Source organism: Phoxinus phoxinus (assembly GCF_949152265.1).
Source record: "Phoxinus phoxinus genome assembly, chromosome: 11".
Taxonomy (NCBI): domain Eukaryota; kingdom Metazoa; phylum Chordata; class Actinopteri; order Cypriniformes; family Leuciscidae; genus Phoxinus; species Phoxinus phoxinus.
Genome location: NC_136886.1, coordinates 35155466 through 35174753, shown reverse-complemented (window position 1 = coordinate 35174753; position 19288 = coordinate 35155466). Strand labels below are relative to the sequence as shown.

At 42.1% G+C, this 19288-nt stretch overlaps 3 protein-coding genes across 4 annotated transcripts; 1 reads left to right on the top strand and 2 right to left on the bottom strand.

The window, feature by feature from the left end:
• The first annotated feature begins 581 nt into the window (after positions 1-581).
• LOC307006351 (uncharacterized protein) lies at positions 582-11240 on the top strand. 2 transcript variants are annotated; one of them, XR_013799448.1, is made up of 3 exons: positions 582-919; positions 1942-3767; positions 9930-11240. XR_013799448.1 is itself a non-coding variant. In XM_079627236.1 (2 exons), the coding sequence occupies exons 1-2, from the start codon at positions 855-857 to the stop codon at positions 2921-2923; spliced, it is 1047 nt and encodes a 348-aa protein (XP_079483362.1). In that variant the 5' UTR covers positions 582-854; the 3' UTR covers positions 2924-4808. The 2 variants fall into 2 exon arrangements, 1 of the variants encoding a protein (XP_079483362.1); XM_079627236.1 differs by lacking the exon at positions 9930-11240 and having other exon boundaries at positions 1942-4808.
• LOC307006352 (G-protein coupled receptor 4-like) lies at positions 5081-7087 on the bottom strand. The gene has a single exon (XM_079627237.1). It carries the CDS (start codon positions 7081-7083, stop codon positions 6193-6195), a length of 891 nt encoding a protein of 296 aa, XP_079483363.1. The 5' UTR covers positions 7084-7087; the 3' UTR covers positions 5081-6192.
• On the bottom strand, positions 9995-10885 carry LOC307006353 (P2Y purinoceptor 1; the record flags this gene model as incomplete). Its single annotated transcript, XM_079627238.1, has 1 exon — positions 9995-10885. One exon carries the CDS (start codon positions 10883-10885, stop codon positions 9995-9997), a length of 891 nt encoding a protein of 296 aa, XP_079483364.1.
• Positions 11241-19288: the final 8048 nt, after the last annotated feature.

The window sequence follows — 19288 nt, the reverse complement described above, 5'->3', positions numbered from 1 at the left end:
CGCAACAGATCTCAACTCGCGTTTATAGTTACTCAAAATTAGTTTAAAGTGACACTTTACACTTTGTGCAGCAAATCATGTGTCGATAGTATTTTGTATTGTAATTGTTTTATATAAAGTCAAATCTGACTTCCACAGAAGGCATATCACAGCAGCAGCACCCCCCCCCCCCCATCATTACGTCAATGTCCCAACAAAATTACTGAACAGTCGAAGAGAGAGAGTCATTAGGGAGTGTGTGTGTGTGTGTGTGTGTGTGTGTGTGTGTGTGTGTGTGGTTTTAACACGCTCAAACCGGATTTCACCGGTTCAGTCAAACAAACCAGAAACTCATGAGTCATGCACTCTAAGGAAATAATTGTGAATAGATATTATTGACTGAATGAAATGTGCAAGGTTTTTATTATTAATATTATATTAGCCTATAGTTTTACTGTAACTGTAACACTACAGGTTTACATTAGTGTAAACATCTTAAAATATTCTAAGATGTGTTATATGTTTCCCCCAATATCTGTTTGGCTTATGTTTGATGTTAATGTCATTGTAAGCTTTTATGAAAGTTAATCTCACATTATTACCGAGTCTTTTGTCCAGAGAGCAAATGGATGTCTTTAGTCCAGAGCTGTTGCGATTACACGGGGTTCTGGAGTCTGGACTCTCATTGGTTAATCTCGCTCTCTGAGGCTTTGGCGCCCTCTGGTGGACGAGTTTAAACTCGCGGCGAAGTTCCGCTTCCGGCCAGCAGGAGGCGCTGTTCCTCAGGATATTGACGATGGAGAAGTTGGTCACGCGGAAGTCAGTGAGCTCGAGCGTTCGGGTCTGTACTGTTGTTTCTCAGCTGTCAGATCCTGATGAAAATAAGTCAGCGGTGGGTTTTTAACAGTTGTGCTGTGATACTCGGCAGCTTACTGGGAAGGTAAATGTCTGACTGTGTGTGTGTGTGTGTGTGTGTGTGTGTGTGTGTGTGTGTGTGTGAGAGAGAGAGAGAGAGAGAGAGAGAGAGAGAGAGAGAGAGAGAGAGAGAGAGAGAGAGAGAGAGAGAGAGAGAGAGAGAGAGAGAAAGAAAGAGTGAGAAAGAGTGAGAGTGTGTGTGTGTTAGAGAGAGAGAGAGAGAGAGAAAAAGAGAGAGTGTGTGTGTGTGTGAGAGAGAGAGAGAGAGAGAGAGAGAGAGAGAGAGAGAGAGAGAAAAAGAGAGTGTGTGTGTGTGTGTGTGTGAGAGAGAGAGAGAGAGAGAGTGTGTGTGTGTGTGTGTGTGTCTGTAAGAGTGAGAGTGTGTGTGTGTCTGTAAGAGTGAGAGTGTGTGTGTATTAGAGAGAGAGCGTGTGTGTGTGTCTGTGTCTGTCTGTAAGAGAGAGAGAGAGAGTGTGTGTGTGTGTGTAAGAGTGAGAGTGTGTGTGTGTGTGAGAGAGAGAGAGAGAGAGAGAAAGAGAGAGTGTGTGTGTGTGTGTGTGTGTGTGTGTGAGAGAGAGAGAGAGAGAGAGAGAAAGAGAGTGTGTGTGTGTGTGTGTCCGTGTCTGTCTGTAAGAGAGAGAGAGAGAGAGAGAGAGAGAGAGTGTGTGTGTGTGTGTGTGTGTGTGTGTGTGTGTGTGTGTGTGTGAGAGAGAGAGAAAAAGAGAGTGTGTGTGTGTGTGTGTGTGTGTGTGAGAGAGAGAGAGAGAGAGAAAGAGAGAGTGTGTGTGTGTGTGTCTGTGTGTGTGAGAGAGAGAGAGAGAGAGAGAGAGAGAGAGAGAAAGAGAGAGTGTGTGTGTGTGTGTGTCTGTGTCTGTCTGTAAGAGAGAGAGAGTGTGTGTTAGTGTGTGTGTGTGTGTGTGTGTCTGTAAGAGTGTGTGTGTGTGTCTGTGAGCGAGAGACCCTCTAAATAAATAATTGAATTTGACCATTTATCATAAACTATCATTTATGATTTGAATATCTGCCACTCCTGTCTCTGGTTCCCAGAATGTCTTCATGCGTGTCCGATCTCCAGGAGAAGTGTGTGTCCGATCTCCAGGAGAAGTGTGTGTCCGATCTCCAGGAGAAGTGTGTGTTCTGGCAGACCTCAGATCTGCAGGCGTTCCTGCACTCCTCGCCGTGGACACCAGGGGTCGCTGTCGTCACTCACACACACACTCACACACACAGCCTCTTCCACTCCGCGGAGGACGAGTTCCTGCGTGTGTTTGGGGCCGCGCGGACCGCCGCGCTCCTGCTGTGTGAGCGTCTGTGTGTTCAGCGCTGCGCTCTGGTCCACACGCCGCAGAACCGGGCCCGGGCCGAGCTCCTCCTCGTCCCGCTCCACGGCCTCGGGTCCCGCTGGGAGCCTCACCTCGCCCCGCATGAAGACTTCCAAGCGTTCGATCCCGGCTACATCAGCTCCAGGAGCGGACCGCGCTGGACCGACTCCGATTTAGACGCGGTGAAGAGTCGCATCCGTGTTCATCTTCCCAACCCGGACGCACCTTTAAACTACACCTTTCTCGGCCAATCCTGCGACGCCGGGTTGTTCCCGCGCATCATTCGCGGAGAAGAAAAGCACTGGCGAATTTGGGAAGACGACGAACATGTTGCGTTCCTCACGCCGTTTCCCAACACACCTGGACTCACTGTTCTGGTTCCCCGCAAACCGCTCTCCAGTGACATCTTCCGATTGGAGGAGAGCGATTACATCCGGATGGTGCTCGCGGCTCGGAAGGTGTCCCGGCTCCTGGAGGCGGGGCTTGGGGCCTGGGGGGTGGGGCTTATTTTCGAGGGCTTTGAGATTGATTACGCTCACGCCAAACTGATCCCACTCGTGTCCTCGCCTGACGAGGCACAGACGAGCCCGACTTGTCCCGCTCCCGAGTTCTTCGAGCGCTATCCGGGATACGTGACGTCGGTTAGCGGTCCGCCGGCCAGCAGGGAGAGTCTTCAAGAGATCTGCGCCAGAATTACCCAGCGCTGATCACGGAAATGTTTATAGTAATAACTTTTCCAACCTTATACACACAATAGTGAGGCATTGATTCAAATGCTCATTTACATAATGTTCATCTAGTGCTCTTCGAAAAAAAAAAAATTCTTATTTTTATCTTCATCGGAATGGTATGAAACTTGGGTTTTGCCACTTTATGTGTGAACACAATTTATTTATCATGGACATGATTCGAACAGGTTAAATTGTCCTGAAAAAAATATTCACACTTGTATTGTTAAAAATGAGCGCATTGTAAATGAATGTGAGAGTTTCCTCTAGTGGAAGCGTTCGGTACTGCAGCCGAACAACATCTCACTGAACGCTCACAAACACAGCTTGATTAGATTTATGGCTTTGATTTTCTTGCAGTTTTACAGTAAAACGTGATTTTGAAAATACATATATTTCATATATAAATTGAAAATAGTATTTTTGTGCATATTTCACGTAAAATTCTGTTACTTTTTTTCACTTCAGCAATAATCTGCCAAGTGTTTGAAAAGAGATCAAACTTAAGTCTGTTGCACTAAAAAGTATTCAAGATTTACGACAGTTTAAGTTGGACATTACATTTTAAGTCAATGCTCAAAAAGTGAATAAATGGATTATAAATACAGCGTAAATATAATTTTGTACTATTAATTCCCCTAAAAATACAAAATATTAAACAAAAAAACATTATCAAACTAAAATATAGTACATTTACTTCAATGACTAATTTTTTTTTTTTTTCATTTTTGACCGTTCAGAAGGGTTTCATGCGTGTCAAACCTGTGCTTTACAGTTTCCACTGTGTTTCCAGTTCACAAAGGAAGAATAACTGAACACAGACGTGAGTATATTGTTAAACGAGTTCCTTTATGAATCACACATCTGGCTAATATTGATATTTCATGGCCTAATGTAACCATCTCCAGTAGTCAGAGATCAATGACAACACAAGCGCACGATCATCTACTGTAAATGTTTTTCATGCTAATTAATCTCGTAGCATCATCTAGTTACACAATTACAAGCTCGTACCATCTGTGTCACCTCAGCCCGCTCCTAATTAATCCCTAGGTATTTTAATTAACGTCTTAATTAGTGGTGCGTTAAGTTCTTAATTATTCACCGGGACACTTGGTTTCTAATCTGTGAGAAATAAAAGAATCGTGTGATCTGATGAAAACAGTGCCGAGAAGAAGATCAGCCGTTCACTGTAGCTTCATCTTCTCAGAGTCTGACGATCAATCAGTAAAGAGTCACGAATTAGGAAGCGTTATGAATGAGAACACAGAAAGAGGCAAACAGGGTCACGTCTGGGGAAACACACACACACACACACACACTCAGACGACTGGCACACGTTCATAAAGTCAACATGTTAATGATAAGCAGTTCATTAAATCAGTGGCTTTTGCTAAAATCAGTCAGTGTTTTACATCAACACATTGCAGAGTTATGCAGAGTTTTACATTAGTAACAAGCAAACATTGAAATGCATTATATTATAAAAAGCGGGCCCCTATAGGCCTTATATGAACTGCATTGAAAAGTGGTTTAATGCAAATAGTTAAGTGCCCAGAAAGTGTGTTAACCTCAAATCATCTCCATTCTCTCTGTGAGCGAGTTTTATGTATGTCATCTGTGCTTCTGTAATATCTTTGTCTTGATGTTTCCTGATGTTTGAGGATGAGGCCCGTGTCCATCTGTTGAGTTTGACTTTTACCTGCTAACAGAGACGATTCTGCCAAAACAGTGTGAAGTTTGACATACGATCTTTGACATCAACAACACTAGGAAGAGTTTTCTGCTCCCTTTGTAGAGTTAATGAGTCTATTCATCTGCTGTCATCTTGTGTTATAAAGGTGAAACTCGAAAAATATGAATATCGTGCAAAAGTTCATTTATTTCAGTAATTCAACTTAACATGTGAAACTAATAAATTATATAGACTCATTACATGCAAAGTGAGATATTTCAAGCCTTTATTTGTCATAATTTTGATGATTATGGCTTACAGCTTATGAAAACCCCAAATTCAAAATTAGAATATTGTGAAAAGGTTTTCATAAGCTATAATCATCCAAATTATAACAAATAAAGGCTTGAAATATCTCACTTTGCATGTAATGAGTCTATATAATATATTAGTTTCGCCTTTTAAGTTTAATTACTGAAATAAATGAACTTTTGCACCATATTCATATTTTTCCAGTTTCACCTGTGTATGGTTAGTTTTATTGTATTGTATCTGACCCGGCTGTGTTTACACTGGCACAAATATCCAATCTTTTCCTCACATCTGACACAGATCGGAGTTTGTTGCACACGTGTAAACACAAAAATTCGCACAAGATCCGATTTTTTCCGCATCAGATCTGAGCCACTTCCAAATGTGGATTTAATTCAGATTCATATCCGATATCTGGACATCCGACCCATGTCTAAACACACATATCCGATTCCCGATTTTAATTAAAAGCCTCTACCAGACGAGGACGACACGTCTATTCACAAAAATAGCTTTTTAATGTTGTATGATGAGGCAGACGAGCCTGTGTGCGCTCGCTCGCAGCTTTATATTGAGCTGGGAACTTTATATTTATCTTTGTAAAGAAAAGAAATTGCGTGAACACAGAAACATTCAGGATCTGGTTTTCAAACTCTGCCGTGACTTTTTTAAATAAAACAGCTTCACTACTGAAAGATACACCATATTTCTCAGCAATGACTGAGAAAATAACATTGCTGTAATTAGTTATTCCAACAAACTTCACTATTAGGTTACGTACTCGCACGCTCTGGTTAATTCATCAAAACAATTTTTATATATATATTACAGCGCTACTTTATTTCACTTCTGAATTCTAGATCTGAGCTGTAGATAAACAGACTATATATCTGTTCTGTCAAAACATTGATGAGTCATGACAGCTGTTATCTGGTCCATGCTGGCAAATAATCATGACACCCGACATGAATTATGTAAATAATTGTAATCGCACGGCCATTCAAAACCAGGGTCCACCATGTGTGTAGTAAAACGATCACCGAAAATCATTTTGGGCGGGAATTAATGTAAACACAGATATGGGATTCCAGTCCTGTCTAAGGTGAATGTACAGATCAGATGTGGTCAAAACATCGGACTTGCAGAGTAAATGCAGCCGTTGTTTATGGCCCCACAACAGACTTAAGGGCTTGTTTTGGCTCACAACCCTCCAGCTGAGAACCACTGAGACACAGGCAGCCTTAAATCACGCATGTACGCTTCAGACGCTAACGTTGACGGGTTTCTTGGAGGGACTCTGAAGGCAGGGACAGAACTCGGATCGCTCCATCTTAGAGATGTAGAGCAAAGGCTCGATGGTGCAGCTCAAGTCCATGATGGAGAACACGGCGAGGCTGATCTTACACCGAAACGTCACGAACGAGTAGGTGGAGGCGAACGGCAGCAGAGCCACCGGCGGGAGATAGTTCACCACGATGATGGCGAGGACGATAGACACCATTTTGAAGGCTCTCTTCTTCACCGGGTTCATGACTTCTTTCCCAGCCACGCTCTTCCTGAGGACCCAGATGATGGACAGGTTGCAGAACACCATGAGGAAGAAGGCAGCGAGGATGACGCCGCTGAAGACTTCGTTCACACTCAAGACGCCTAAAAAGCATTTAGTCAACGAGTAGGCCAGGATGAGTCCCCAAACCACCATGGAGACGCCGATTCGGATGCGATTATCACGGATCCCGGTGAATAAAATGGGATGGACCACTGCGACGTACCTGTCCAGACAAATACAGGAGAGGAATAACGGAGTCACGTCCTTCAGCCCGTAGGCGAAACGCACGGAGTACCAGATTGTGTCATCGCTGAAGTACAGCCGGTTTGCCAGATCGACTGGCGTCATGAGGCCGAAATATGCGTCCAGGACCGAGAGGTTGAAGATAAAGATGTCAGACGTCGATCCTTCGCTCTTCTTCTTCAGAATCTGCCACATCACGAGGACGTTTAATGGCACGCCTGCGACCAGGTTTAATACTTTAACACCAAAGTAGAGGATAAACCAGTGAGGAGCCACGGCGCACGCCTCGAACAGGTACCACAGCGGACGGCGCCATCCAGGAGCGGTGGAGTTCAGGTCTAAACCCGTGATGTTTTCCATGAGGAATGAAGATTAGCTGTGAATCAGAGCGTCGGTTCTTCAACGAGAGCGACTGTTCAACAGCAAAACAAAGTGACGACCTTTCAAAAGTTTGTTTATGAGAACTTCATCATAAAATCAAGTTAAATCATTGCACAGAAATCTCTCCCGTTCGATTGTCGGTTTCTCCCGACGTTTCTCTGACCATCACCCAACTTAGTTTAGCGTCTCTCTCGGGGCGCTCCATTAAAAGCTCATCCCGCGGGAGACAGAGGTGGGACGCTTTGGGCACGACCAATTGTTGCGGGTCTTTTGGGTCAACAAGGTGTGTAGCAGAAGAACTCGTCCGTGATTGGATGAAGAGGAGGGTCTGGCGGAAAAGTTCGTGATGAAGTCTGCAGTTCGATGGAAGGGGATGATCAAAGTTTTGTGATGTAACTGCAGAGCTTCATGTCAACAACTGATGCAAGGAACAAATGAGTAAATCTAGTGTAACATCTTGCAAATACTCATTTCTGGCTCTCTGCCACTGATCCACAGCTGTGGGTAACGATATATATGAGCTTACAACAATACATATCTCAGTGTACCAAAACACACTTTCATTTAAGTGAACTCAACCAAAACATTAGAGTTTCAACTAACTTCAAATTTAGTTTGAATGCTTTTGTGTTTTCATATAGATGACTGATCTATTAACTTTTGCACTCTCATTTCTCACACACTTTAGGGTTGAATATCAGTGTAGTATTTGGTGCAAATGTTTAATGACTGACAACAGTGAGTTTCTTTCACATTTCATTTCATTCTGATGCTGTGTATTCATGCATTTGAATTTTTTATTCATACATGTCACTCGCTCAGATTTCATTTGAATCCAGGAGCTTTTAATGGATGGGATTTTAGTAAACCTCTTGTTGGTTTCCACTCTTGTGTTACACAACATTTATGTATTTGGCAGACCCTTATTATTTCATGTTCAATTTTATTTTATTTTCTGAGCCAAAAGCAACATGAGTTTAGTTTGGGATCGAATAGATCTTTTGTAATGAAGTACTCATGTACACAGTGTTCATTTCATGAAAAGCTGTGAATGTTTCAGAAGGGTTTCATACGGGGCCGCGTGTCAAACCTGTGCTTTACAGTTTCCACTGTTCAAATGAAGATAAATCCATCTCTCTTGTTATTCTGATATTTCAGAGTATTTACACATGGCTGCTATAGTTCAGAACAGAAGAATAAATAAACAGACATATCATTTTTGGAGTTCCTTTATGCATAATAAATACAACAAATATTTATATTTCTTTTCCTTATTGCTCTGGTCAATGTAACCATCTCCAGTAGCCAGAGATCAATGACAACACAAGCGCACGATCATCTACTGTAAATGTTTTTCATGCTAATTAATCTCGTAGCATCATCTAGTTACACAATTACAAGCTCGTACCATCTGTGTCACCTCAGCCCGCTCCTAATTAATCCCTAGGTATTTTAATTAACGTCTTAATTAGTGGTGCGTTAAGTTCTTAATTATTCACCGGGACACTTGGTATCTAATCTGTGAGAAATAAAAGAATCGTGTGATCTGATGAAAACAGTGCCGAGAAGAAAGAAGATCAGCCGTTCACTGTAGCTTCATCTTCTCAGAGTCTGACGATCAATCAGAAACCAGTCACGAATTAGGAAGCGTTATGAATGAGAACACAGAAAGAGGCAAACAGGGTCACTTCTGGGGAAACACACACACACACACACACTCAGACGACTGGCGCACGTTCATAAAGTCAACATGTTAATGATAAGCAGTTCATTAGATCAGTGGCTCTAAACGGGTTTTGCTAAAATCAGCATTTCAAACCATGGCAATACAGTAACCCAAACCCCAGAGTCATACATCACAGTACTAAAATTAGACATTAAAATGTACTGACATTATATGGGTAGACCCTGAAAAGGCCAAGATAGATGCAAAATTATAAACATGACTGAAACCAGGGGTGTCCAAGAGAGTCACTGTCCTGCAAAGTTCAGCTCCAACCCCAATCAACCATCTAATCAAGGTGTTCCTTGGCATATAGCCTACGGTTACACGTGGCCGGCTATTTACATAAACGGACATTTCACCCCTCTCCGTTTTCAAAAATAACATATTGCAAACCTGTCAGTTTTCAGAAAAGTGTTCATTTACATGAACCCCTGCCGTCAAGAGCATGCCAAACCTGTAGGTGGCAGTGTAACGAGAAGCTCAAGCCCACGTTAGCCAATCAGAATCCTGAAAATAGTCACATGCTGTGACGTCGGCTGACTAAAACTCAGTTTTTCTCAGTTTACATGCAAACAAAGTTTTCCAAAATCTCCACTCTGGCCTGAGTTTTTAGAAAGAATCGTTTTCAGAGGCGAATTCTCCGTTTGCGTGTAAACGAAGGGAAATGTCTCCGTTTTTTCAAAATAACCATGTACGTGTAAATGGGGCCTTAGAAACTTCCAGGTGTGTTGAGGAAAGTCAGAGTTAAACTCTCCAGGACCGAGTTTGGACACCCCTGACTTAAACCGAACACGAAAATAGAAGTAGTCTCAAGTGTGTTCAGCTCAAATCATGTTCATTCAATTTCATATTTCATTGACTTTGTGTAGTTTTGTTTATGGTTTTTGAGTGTCACTTTACCCTGTCCATGTAAAAATAAATCTTAATTTGCTCAGACAAATTTGTGCTGAAATACTGTAGAATTTGATGGAAACATCCTCAGTGACTAAAGACACGGGTAGTTTTCTCTTTCCTTTATAAAGGTGATGAGTCTATATCTATTTTGCTTATAGTTTTGTTTCATTATTTGCATTTAATGTTGTGTTTTCCCTACTTTCAGTGACCAATCATGACAGACCTGTTGAGAATTAGACAAATACACACTAGGATAACACATAAACGGTTTCAGACGCTAACGTTGACGGGTTTCTTGGAGGGACTCTCGAGGCAGGGACAGAACTCGGATCGCTCCATCTTAGAGATGTAGAGCAAAGGCTCGATGGTGCAGCTCAAGTCCATGATGGAGAACACGGCGAGAAGGACCTTGCAGTGCAGCGTCACGAACGAGTAGGTGGAGGCGAACGGCAGCAGAGCCACCGGCGGGAGATAGTTCACCACGATGATGGCGAGGACGATAGACACCATTTTGAAGGCTCTCTTCTTCACCGGGTTCATGACTTCTTTCCCAGCCACGCTCTTCCTGAGGACCCAGATGATGGACAGGTTGCAGAACACCATGAGGAAGAAGGCAGCGAGGATGACGCCGCTGAAGACTTCGTTCACACTCAAGACGCCTAAAAAGCATTTAGTCAACGAGTAGGCCAGGATGAGTCCCCAAACCACCATGGAGACGCCGATTCGGATGCGATTATCACGGATCCCGGTGAATAAAATGGGATGGACCACAGCGACGTACCTGTCCAGACAAATACAGGAGAGGAATAACGGAGTCACGTCCTTCAGCCCGTAGGCGAAGCGTTGGGAATACCAGATCTTGGGATCGTTGAAGTACAGCCGGTTGACCATGTCCACTGGCGTCATGAGGCCGAAATATGCGTCCAGGACCGAGAGGTTGAAGATAAAGATGTCAGACGTCGACCCTTCGCTCTTCTTCTTCAGAATCTGCCACATCACGAGGGCGTTCATTGGGAATCCTGCAACCAGGTTTAATACCTTGACACTAAAGTAGAGGATAAACCAGTGAGGAGCCACGGCACAGGAATCATACTGGTACCACAGCGGACGGCGCCACCCGGAGACGGTGGAGTTCAGGTTCAAAGCCGAGATGTTTTCCATGAGGAGTGATGATTAGCTGTGAACGAGAACCACATGAATTCAAGATCAGCCATGATACTTCAAAAACCAAAAGCCATATCTAACAATGATTTCAAAAGTCTGTTTCTGAGATAATGGGGTCATAACATGAGGAATCCAATCCAAATACATCCTTTTATTACTGGACTAATAAAGCATACTGTAAGGTGCAGACCTCAAAAAATCCTCCTGAATGTCAAGTCAAGTCATCTTCATTTATATAGAGCTTTTAACAATGTAGATTGTTTCAAAGCTGCTTTACAGAGATTAACGTATAATTTAAGGTAACAGATTGTTTTCGCTTTATAGCTTTCTTGAATAAAGTTATTTTCCAGCTAAAGTTAGTTTTGATTGATTCACTTCACTTCCGTCGAAGTGATAATTAGTTATTAAATTAGGGGCCGCTAAGACGACACCGTTCTCTCTACACAGACTTTAAACGCGAACCTGTGAGAAATGCTGATGGCGCTCACGTGTGTGCTCACCTACAATGGTAGGAAGACTGTTCCAAAGTTTTGGTGCTAAACAGGAAAAGGATCTACCGCCAGCAGTCGATTCTGATATTCTAGGTATTATTAACTGGCCGGAGTTTTGAGATCGCAGTAGACGTGAAGGACTATAATGCGTTAAGAGCTCGCTCAAGTACTGCGGAGCTAAACCATTTAGTGCTTTGTAAGTAATCAGCAATATTTTAACATTTATACGATGTTTAATAGGCAGCCAATGCAGTGTTGACAGAACGGGGCTAATATGGTCATACTTCCTGGTTCTGGTAAGAACTCGAGCTGCTGCGTTTTGAACTATCTGTAGTTTGTTTGTTAAGCGTGCAGGGCAACCACCCAGTAGAGCATTACAATAATCTAGCCTTGAGTGTAAAAAGAGCATCTAGCAACCAAAATAACTTATTAGCTGCATTTCAATGTGCCTACTTATACTATGCCCTAGAAGTATTTTCTCTTTTGTTGTGAAGGAAAAAGTACATACTTTTGAGTGTGTAGCAGAAGAGAAAGTTTTGGGACACACTGCCATGTTATAAAATTGTGTTTTTAACAGACCACTTTGTTGCAAAGTTACATGCCTCCTGTCACCATACTTTAAAGCTGCACTGTGTAGGAATTACTCCCATCTAGCGGTGACATTGTATATGACTACCAACTGAATATTACTTTCTAGTCCCTCCCATTCCGAGGGCGTTTTAACTCCTACGGTGGCCGTATTATTCCAATCTGCCAGCAGTCGCGAGTAATCTCCGCTTGCATTAGTCACGGTGCCACTGAGTGTGAAACCGCGAAAGGCGAAGCTTGAATTTCCAGGTATGTCCCTCTTTGGCTAATGTATTTTCAAGATGGAGGCGCAACATGGCTTCCGCCGTTTCGAGCAGCTCACCCGTATTATAAATGGCAAAATTCTATGCTTACGAGAATACTTGATTAGTTGGTAGAACTAATTATACACTAATGAGCACATATTATTTTGAAAGAACAAAGTTGTTTTTGCTAAGAATCAACTTTTAAAAAATGACACAGTGTAGCTTTAAATTAACTGAGCACACTCTGCATTTCAGTTTGTTAAATTTCCACTCCTCAATTCTCCTAAAGTAGCGCATTGATCTGCCGGTCGTGGGTTTTCCATGCAGAGAACCAGCTCGTGATTTTGCATAATCATGCATTTAATAGTTAATGGACAATTTTCTTTATTTTACAAAAGCATAATGATTCGTATTTATTGTGAGTGTACACAAATAAAAACAAAATTGTAATGTAATGTTAGGAGTTTATTGAGGCAGAAGTCATAGTTAATAGTGAGAATTGGATGCTAATCTAAGGGTCATCCTCAAATAAATCTATTGTGACATAATGAAGTTGGCTTTGACAATTAATTAAGTACCTTTTTCACTAGATTTTATGGAAACTTCATACATAAAACCTGAACCAAAAATCTTGTCTCCAAATTAAGAATGTAGGGATTATAGACCTAAAGCTCTCACTTCAGTGTCAAGTGGTGTGATTATTATTCCCTCAATATTAATATCATAAAAATGGAGGAGATTGTATTTGGGCGTGTCTCTGATACAACACCTGTTGTTATACACAACGAGAACACATCAGAGTCATTCAAGTACTAATGAATGATAGATAATACATTATCATGGAATGACCAAAAAAAATCAGTGCAGAGAATATATTTAGAGGTCTTTTGGAGCAAGAGACCATATTATTTCATTATTGTTCATGTCTGATTATGAGTGTTTTGCAGTACTAAAACTAAACTGGTGTGTGTGTGTGTGTGTGTGTGTGTGTGTGTGTGTGTGTGTGTGTGTGTGTGTGTGTGTGTGTGTGTGTGTGTGTGTTTTGTATTTGTGAATGAACTTACTGTAGGCTAACGCAAGACAAATTTCAGACTGTCTTACAGTTATATCATATCATCATCATCATCATAATAGTCATAATAGAACTGTAAACAACTGTTTACTAGTCAAAATGTAATGGTCAAATGAATCTCGTTTAAAGATTTTCAATCTGATTTTCGACTATAGGAAGATGGAGATATTTGAATTTAGCTTTTTGACTGGGAAGAATGCTAATGGTAACATTCTTTCTAGAGACAATTGCTTTATAGATGTAAAAAAATAGGCATGCAATATGCAAGAAATATCTTTGCTAAGCGTTGCTTAACCATTCCTGCCTTGGAAACTTGTCATTTGCCATTTTGTCTGAGAATTGTATAATAAAGGTCCTGTTCATTCAGGTAATTTCAAACTGCATTATACAGAAATAATAATAAATAAATAAAATGAAAACACAAGTAGTTTTTTTGGTCAAAATGTCAAACATGTCAAAATGACATAGCTTATGTTATGCAGAGTTGTACATCATCATTGAGAAGTTTATGTTGAGGTTTAAATTGCGGCTGCTTTCTTTCCCAAACGAACTCATATTTAACTAAGTCCATGCACCCTACATTTACTCACTCGAAATTTAAGTTAGATGTTTCATCTCGACTTGTACAGTATGTCTGGTGCAACATTTGCCATAATTTAAGAGAAGTGTTTCATGCACTGTCTCACTGAAAAGAACACTGATCTTTTGCTGTAATGCAACACTGCCGGCTTGTGGACTGTTGCATTAATGCCAGGAGTTAGTTAACCTGCACTAACACACCAGCAACACTAATGCATGTCATTACTCATTACCAGTTATACTTGAAGAAATGTTTAATTTGATGGACTGCTCTGAATCTGAAGAATTAAACCTCTCCGTCGCACATTTATTTGCACTGTTTTGCGTTTTTGATGCATGTTTCTTTAGGCTCTGAAATCACAGCGTCACTTACTGGATACATGGCACCGAAGACATTTTACCAGATATGAATGCATCCAGCTATTATTTAATAATTCCTGAAGACTTAGTAGCTTTCTCCGTCCGTGTCAGTTATAGCGCCATATGGCAACAGGATGGATCTGAGTAAAGTCTAAAAACAATTTTGGTGTTTGTAAATTGCAATGACGTGTTATTTGTGGGCGGAGCTAACACTTTCTGGCGGCAGATGCAGAGCCAATGGGCGGAGCTAGACGGTCTACTCCAGACGCGGCGCGGTAATCCATCAACCGGAAACATCTCGGTTACTGACGTAACCTCAGTTCCCTGAGAAGAGGGAAAGGGTATTGCGTATGGCTAGCTTACGTTATGGGAAAACTTCTTTTCTTGAGAATATTGAAGCCAAATTTTCACCCATACCTCGCCTTGGGACTCCAGGTTAAATCGACTGAAGCGATCCCCTGATCACAGCATAGTAGCACGGCGGGTTACGCAATACTCGCTCCCTTCTCAGGGAACCGAGATTCCGTTAGTAACGTTCTCTTACGAGAGGTCTCTCGTATTGTGTAAGACTAGGTTACGCTATGGGAACCCCCTTCAAAACGCTGTGCGTGCTTAACTTCGCTCATAACAGTACCCAGAGGCAAAGCCTAAGACTTATAGAAGAGAAAGTATGAATCCTAATATAAGCCAGTCATATGACGAGCTTCATATAGGGAATAGGAAGACTTCAGATGCAAAAGCCTCTAAGTGCCATCTGCAATTTTCTTCTAGAATGATAATTTTTATCAAGCTTGTATGTTTATGTTCAGTTATTTCACGTTAATGGCAATGCAAATTACCTATTAATTGTCATTAAAGTGAAATTTCAGATGGCACTTAGAGGCTTTTGCATCTGAAGTCTTCAAAGAACCTTAGTTCAAGTGGCCATAACCAGACATGTGTCGAGCCCTATGGCTTAGGGGGATGTGTTTTACACTTATACTGAAAGCACCCTTGCTTGCAAAGCGGACACCTCCAAGTTATAAAACCTGATAAATGTGGACGGTGAGGCCCAGCCGGCCGCCGCACAGATATCTTCAATAGGTATTCCACTAGACCAAGCCCATGACGAGGCCATACTTCTCGTGGAGTGAAGACTCATAAGACTCATTCTCCTTAGACTCATAAGCCAGCGCGATAGCGTCCACTATCCAGCGTGATAAACTCTGCTTTGTGATGGCGAGCCCTTTGGTGCGGCCACCAAAGCAGACGAAGAGCTGTTCCGACTGTCTGAATGAGCCAGAACGCTCCAAATAGACTAAATAAATAAATTTGCGTCCCTTTCGTTGTGTGTCGAGGAAAGAGCACTTTAGGAACATAACCGTGCCTTGGCTTAATGACGACTTTGGAGTCGTTTGGCCCAAACTCAAGGCAGGAAGCGCTCACTGATAGCGCTTGTAAGTCACCCACTCGTTTAACTGACGCGAGCGCCAACAACAACGCGGTTTTGGGCGAGAGATGCTTCAGGTCCGTAGACCGGAGCGGCTCAAATGGGGCACCCTTCATGGCTCCTAGGACCGTGGAGAGGTCTCAGATAGGCACGGAGGGGGGTCTCGGAGGGTTCAGCCTCCTTGCCCCCTTAAGGAAGCGCACAACCAGCTCGCTTCTTCCTAGTGATTGTCCGGCCACAAGAGCGTGAGATGCTGTTATGGCCACCACGTACAATTTGAGAGTGGAGGGGGTGCGACCCGTGTCCAAGAGCTCTTGCAAAAAGGCGAGTATACTCGATACTTCACACGAATAGGGGTCCAGGCTAGGGATGTTAACCGATGACCGTTTGACCGATGGTTGACCGTATCAACGTTAACCGATCAAAGTTTTCGGCAGTCGGTTAAAAAAGAAAAGAAAAGTGATCTCTAAATGAGTCTATTATAGACAGTGGACTAAACGCTACTACAGTTAGCATCTCATTCCAATATCTTTTTGTGTGAAGTGAACAAATCCCTCACTCAATCTTTCATAACTCGCCCGTTTGTACTTAATAAACCAATAAAAACATTCGGCGCGAGGTCACAGCGTTTGGGTTCGCGCGCTCACAAGGTTTGCAGAAAGTAAAGGCTACAGGCTAACACACTCGAGGGTAGAGCCAGAGCAGACGACAGGAGGAAGCGTGCAGAGAAGAGTAGTGTGTGGGACCATTTCACCAAACAGAATGACACAGATGTAACGTAAGTTGCAACTTGTGTGATACAGCGCTTAAATATGAAAATACATTACAAATACCTTTCAGTGGTAACAGATAAGGTGATGACCATCATCTTTCTTTATTATTGTTAGCACTACCTCAAACTAAAGCGGTGTCTCTTCGGTTCGGTCATTTTCTGAAATGAGCCGCGGCAATGTTTCAAATGAGCTTCTAACGCTAGACAAACGCCTTTATTTTCAACGCGATCGCCTTGTACCCAAACCATTTCGAAACTAAGGAGCCATTTGTCCGCCGATTACATACAAACTCCTCGGCGCCGCGTTTGCGGGACTCATGTTTCCCGCTGTTGGGGATTTAAAAAAAGTGACGTGAGTGGAAGGGCGGCGCCGGCGCCGTGTGTGTGTGTGTGTGTGTGTGTGAGCGGGAGGCAGAGCGACAGAGAGATGCGACAGAGTTGTGAAATTGCAGGCGCGGCTCGAAATGGCTGTTATTTCAAATAGCGTAGCATATTTTAAACTAATCGGTTAACCGGTTTCAACCGGCTAATGAGGCTCAGTGGTCGGTCAAGTATTTTTTAGTTTTCGCCATCCCTAGTCCAGGCTTTGTGCTGCACACCAGCCAGAGAATATCCCCCATTTAGGAGCGTAGAGAAACCTAGTTGAAGGCGCTCTCGCTTCAGAGATGGTATTTAACACCCTATCCGGGAGACACCTGGGTACCCGTTGAGGGGTCATACATGAAGGGCCCACAAGTCGGCATGGGGATGCCAGATTTACCCGTTCGCCTGCGCGAGGAGATCTCTCCTCAGCGGAATCGGCCATGGGGCTGTCTCCAGCTCTTGTGCCAACTCTGATAACCATAACTGGGTCTTCCAGAGAGGGGCTATTAGTAGCACTGCACACTTGCTTTCCCTGATCCGTTCGATGACTTGTGGTAGCATCGTGACCGGAGGAAATGCATACAGTGGGCGGCTCGGCCAGTCGTGGCCTAGCGTGTCCTCGCTCTTTGTAAAATATGTTAGGCTGCGAGCATTGTCTTCTGAGGCGAAGAGGTCGCCCTCTGCCTCGCCGAAGATGCTCCATATTAGTTCAACCGTCTGTGGGTGAAGAGACCATTGGTATACAGGGTTTTAGCCAGCGCTGAAGAGGATGCATGTTCAGTAGTCCTAGCTGGAGTACTGATGATGCTGAGGCCATGAGACCCAACATCCTCTGAAATCTTTTGAGGGGCGCGCGAGCACCCACTCTGAAAGACGCCACTAGGCGCTGAATGGTGAGCGTTAATCCTGTCAGATCGTCCATCATTGAGTGAGCGTATACGGGTCGGCTAATCTGGTTCCGTCCGTTAAAATTTACTTTTGCAAATAACAATCGCGGTCCTGGACAGTGAGTGAGCTTGCACATTAAGATAAAATCAGATTTTCTCCAGTCATTGTTAAAAACAAGCTAACAAAACTGGCAAACTAGTGTTAGAGAAGCGGCCAGAGGGATCGTTCTGCCTCCACCTAAGCTCCGCCCACAAAAAAACCGTCAGCATGTTTACTAACTGAAACAATATTATGAAGCCTCGGAGCCTGCAGCTACAGTCCCGCACCCAGAGTCCCGCATTCTCAGACCCCTCGTTTTTCGAGACAGCGCCTCCTGCTGTTCGGAAGATCGTATAACACCCTTATCCAAATGCCATTGAAAACAATAGGATGCAATATTACGGTCTCATTTTATTTAAAGTTATCCAAATAAATATTTGCGTTCCCTGCTTAATACATGTGCCAAAAAAACGAATTGTGTTCTATGACTAACAAATTACCCAGTAGGCCTAGTTATTTTTTGAGCGTGGGTGTAATTGAAAGAAAATTACCGATGGAAGGGATACAATTACAGATTGAACTATCTTCTGAAAAATATTATGTGATATTATATTGCTACAATGCTTTTTTTAATAAAAAAAATAAAAAAATTATTTCATTTCCACCTATAATTGTCTAATCAACATTATACTATGCAAACATTACAAAACCTGTTTTTTGATATTTTGAATGCGAAGCAAAACTCAAATATGAATAGACAAAACACCAATAATAAACAATTCTGTACTTTATTTAACGATCACCCAAACATCATCTTGCTGTAAACAGGACAAAGCAAAGAAAAAAGGAAGAAATAATTGTGTTAGTGACTTTACTTTTCGTCTTCAATTGCATTAAAAAAAACTCCTCATTTATAAGTCGCTTTGGATAAAACCGTCTGCTAAATTAATAGATGTAAAATGTAATGTAAATGCATGAGGTAAAATAATTACTTTCTGGTAGGTGAATGTTCCTTCTTTTTGCCTTCTTTTTGCAATCGCTCTGTCAAATTCCTCAACTTCACTAAAATAAAAGATGAACTGAAAGAACTATGAACTAATGAAAGAACTAGGCTAATTTAAGTAGTCTACATAGCTAAAGTAAAATAATTACTCCGGCATTAATTAATTCAATTTATAGTTTTAGGAGAAAAGGTCCGATAATTTAAAAAAGGCCAAACGGTAAATCTGATTAAATAATTAATGATGACATTCTTTGATATTAACACACTTAATGTATTTAATTTGTCTACTTTAATGTCAACTAATTTTAATCAAATTTTTACAATGGCTTGTCTACAAAAAGTCTAAGGTTAAAGGCTAACGTTATCAAAATATTTTCAGGGGGAAAAGGCGAAAAACATACATTAACGCTCAAATTTTGTTACAAACTATCTTTACAAATATTAAATGGACTATTCATGTTGGTGTAGGCTATCGATGAGCTATAAAGTAGTTTGATTAAAAAAGAAATCGAATGAGTATGATTGCTAGATAAAATTGACGACTCACGTTTCGGTTTAAGTTCTTCACGTG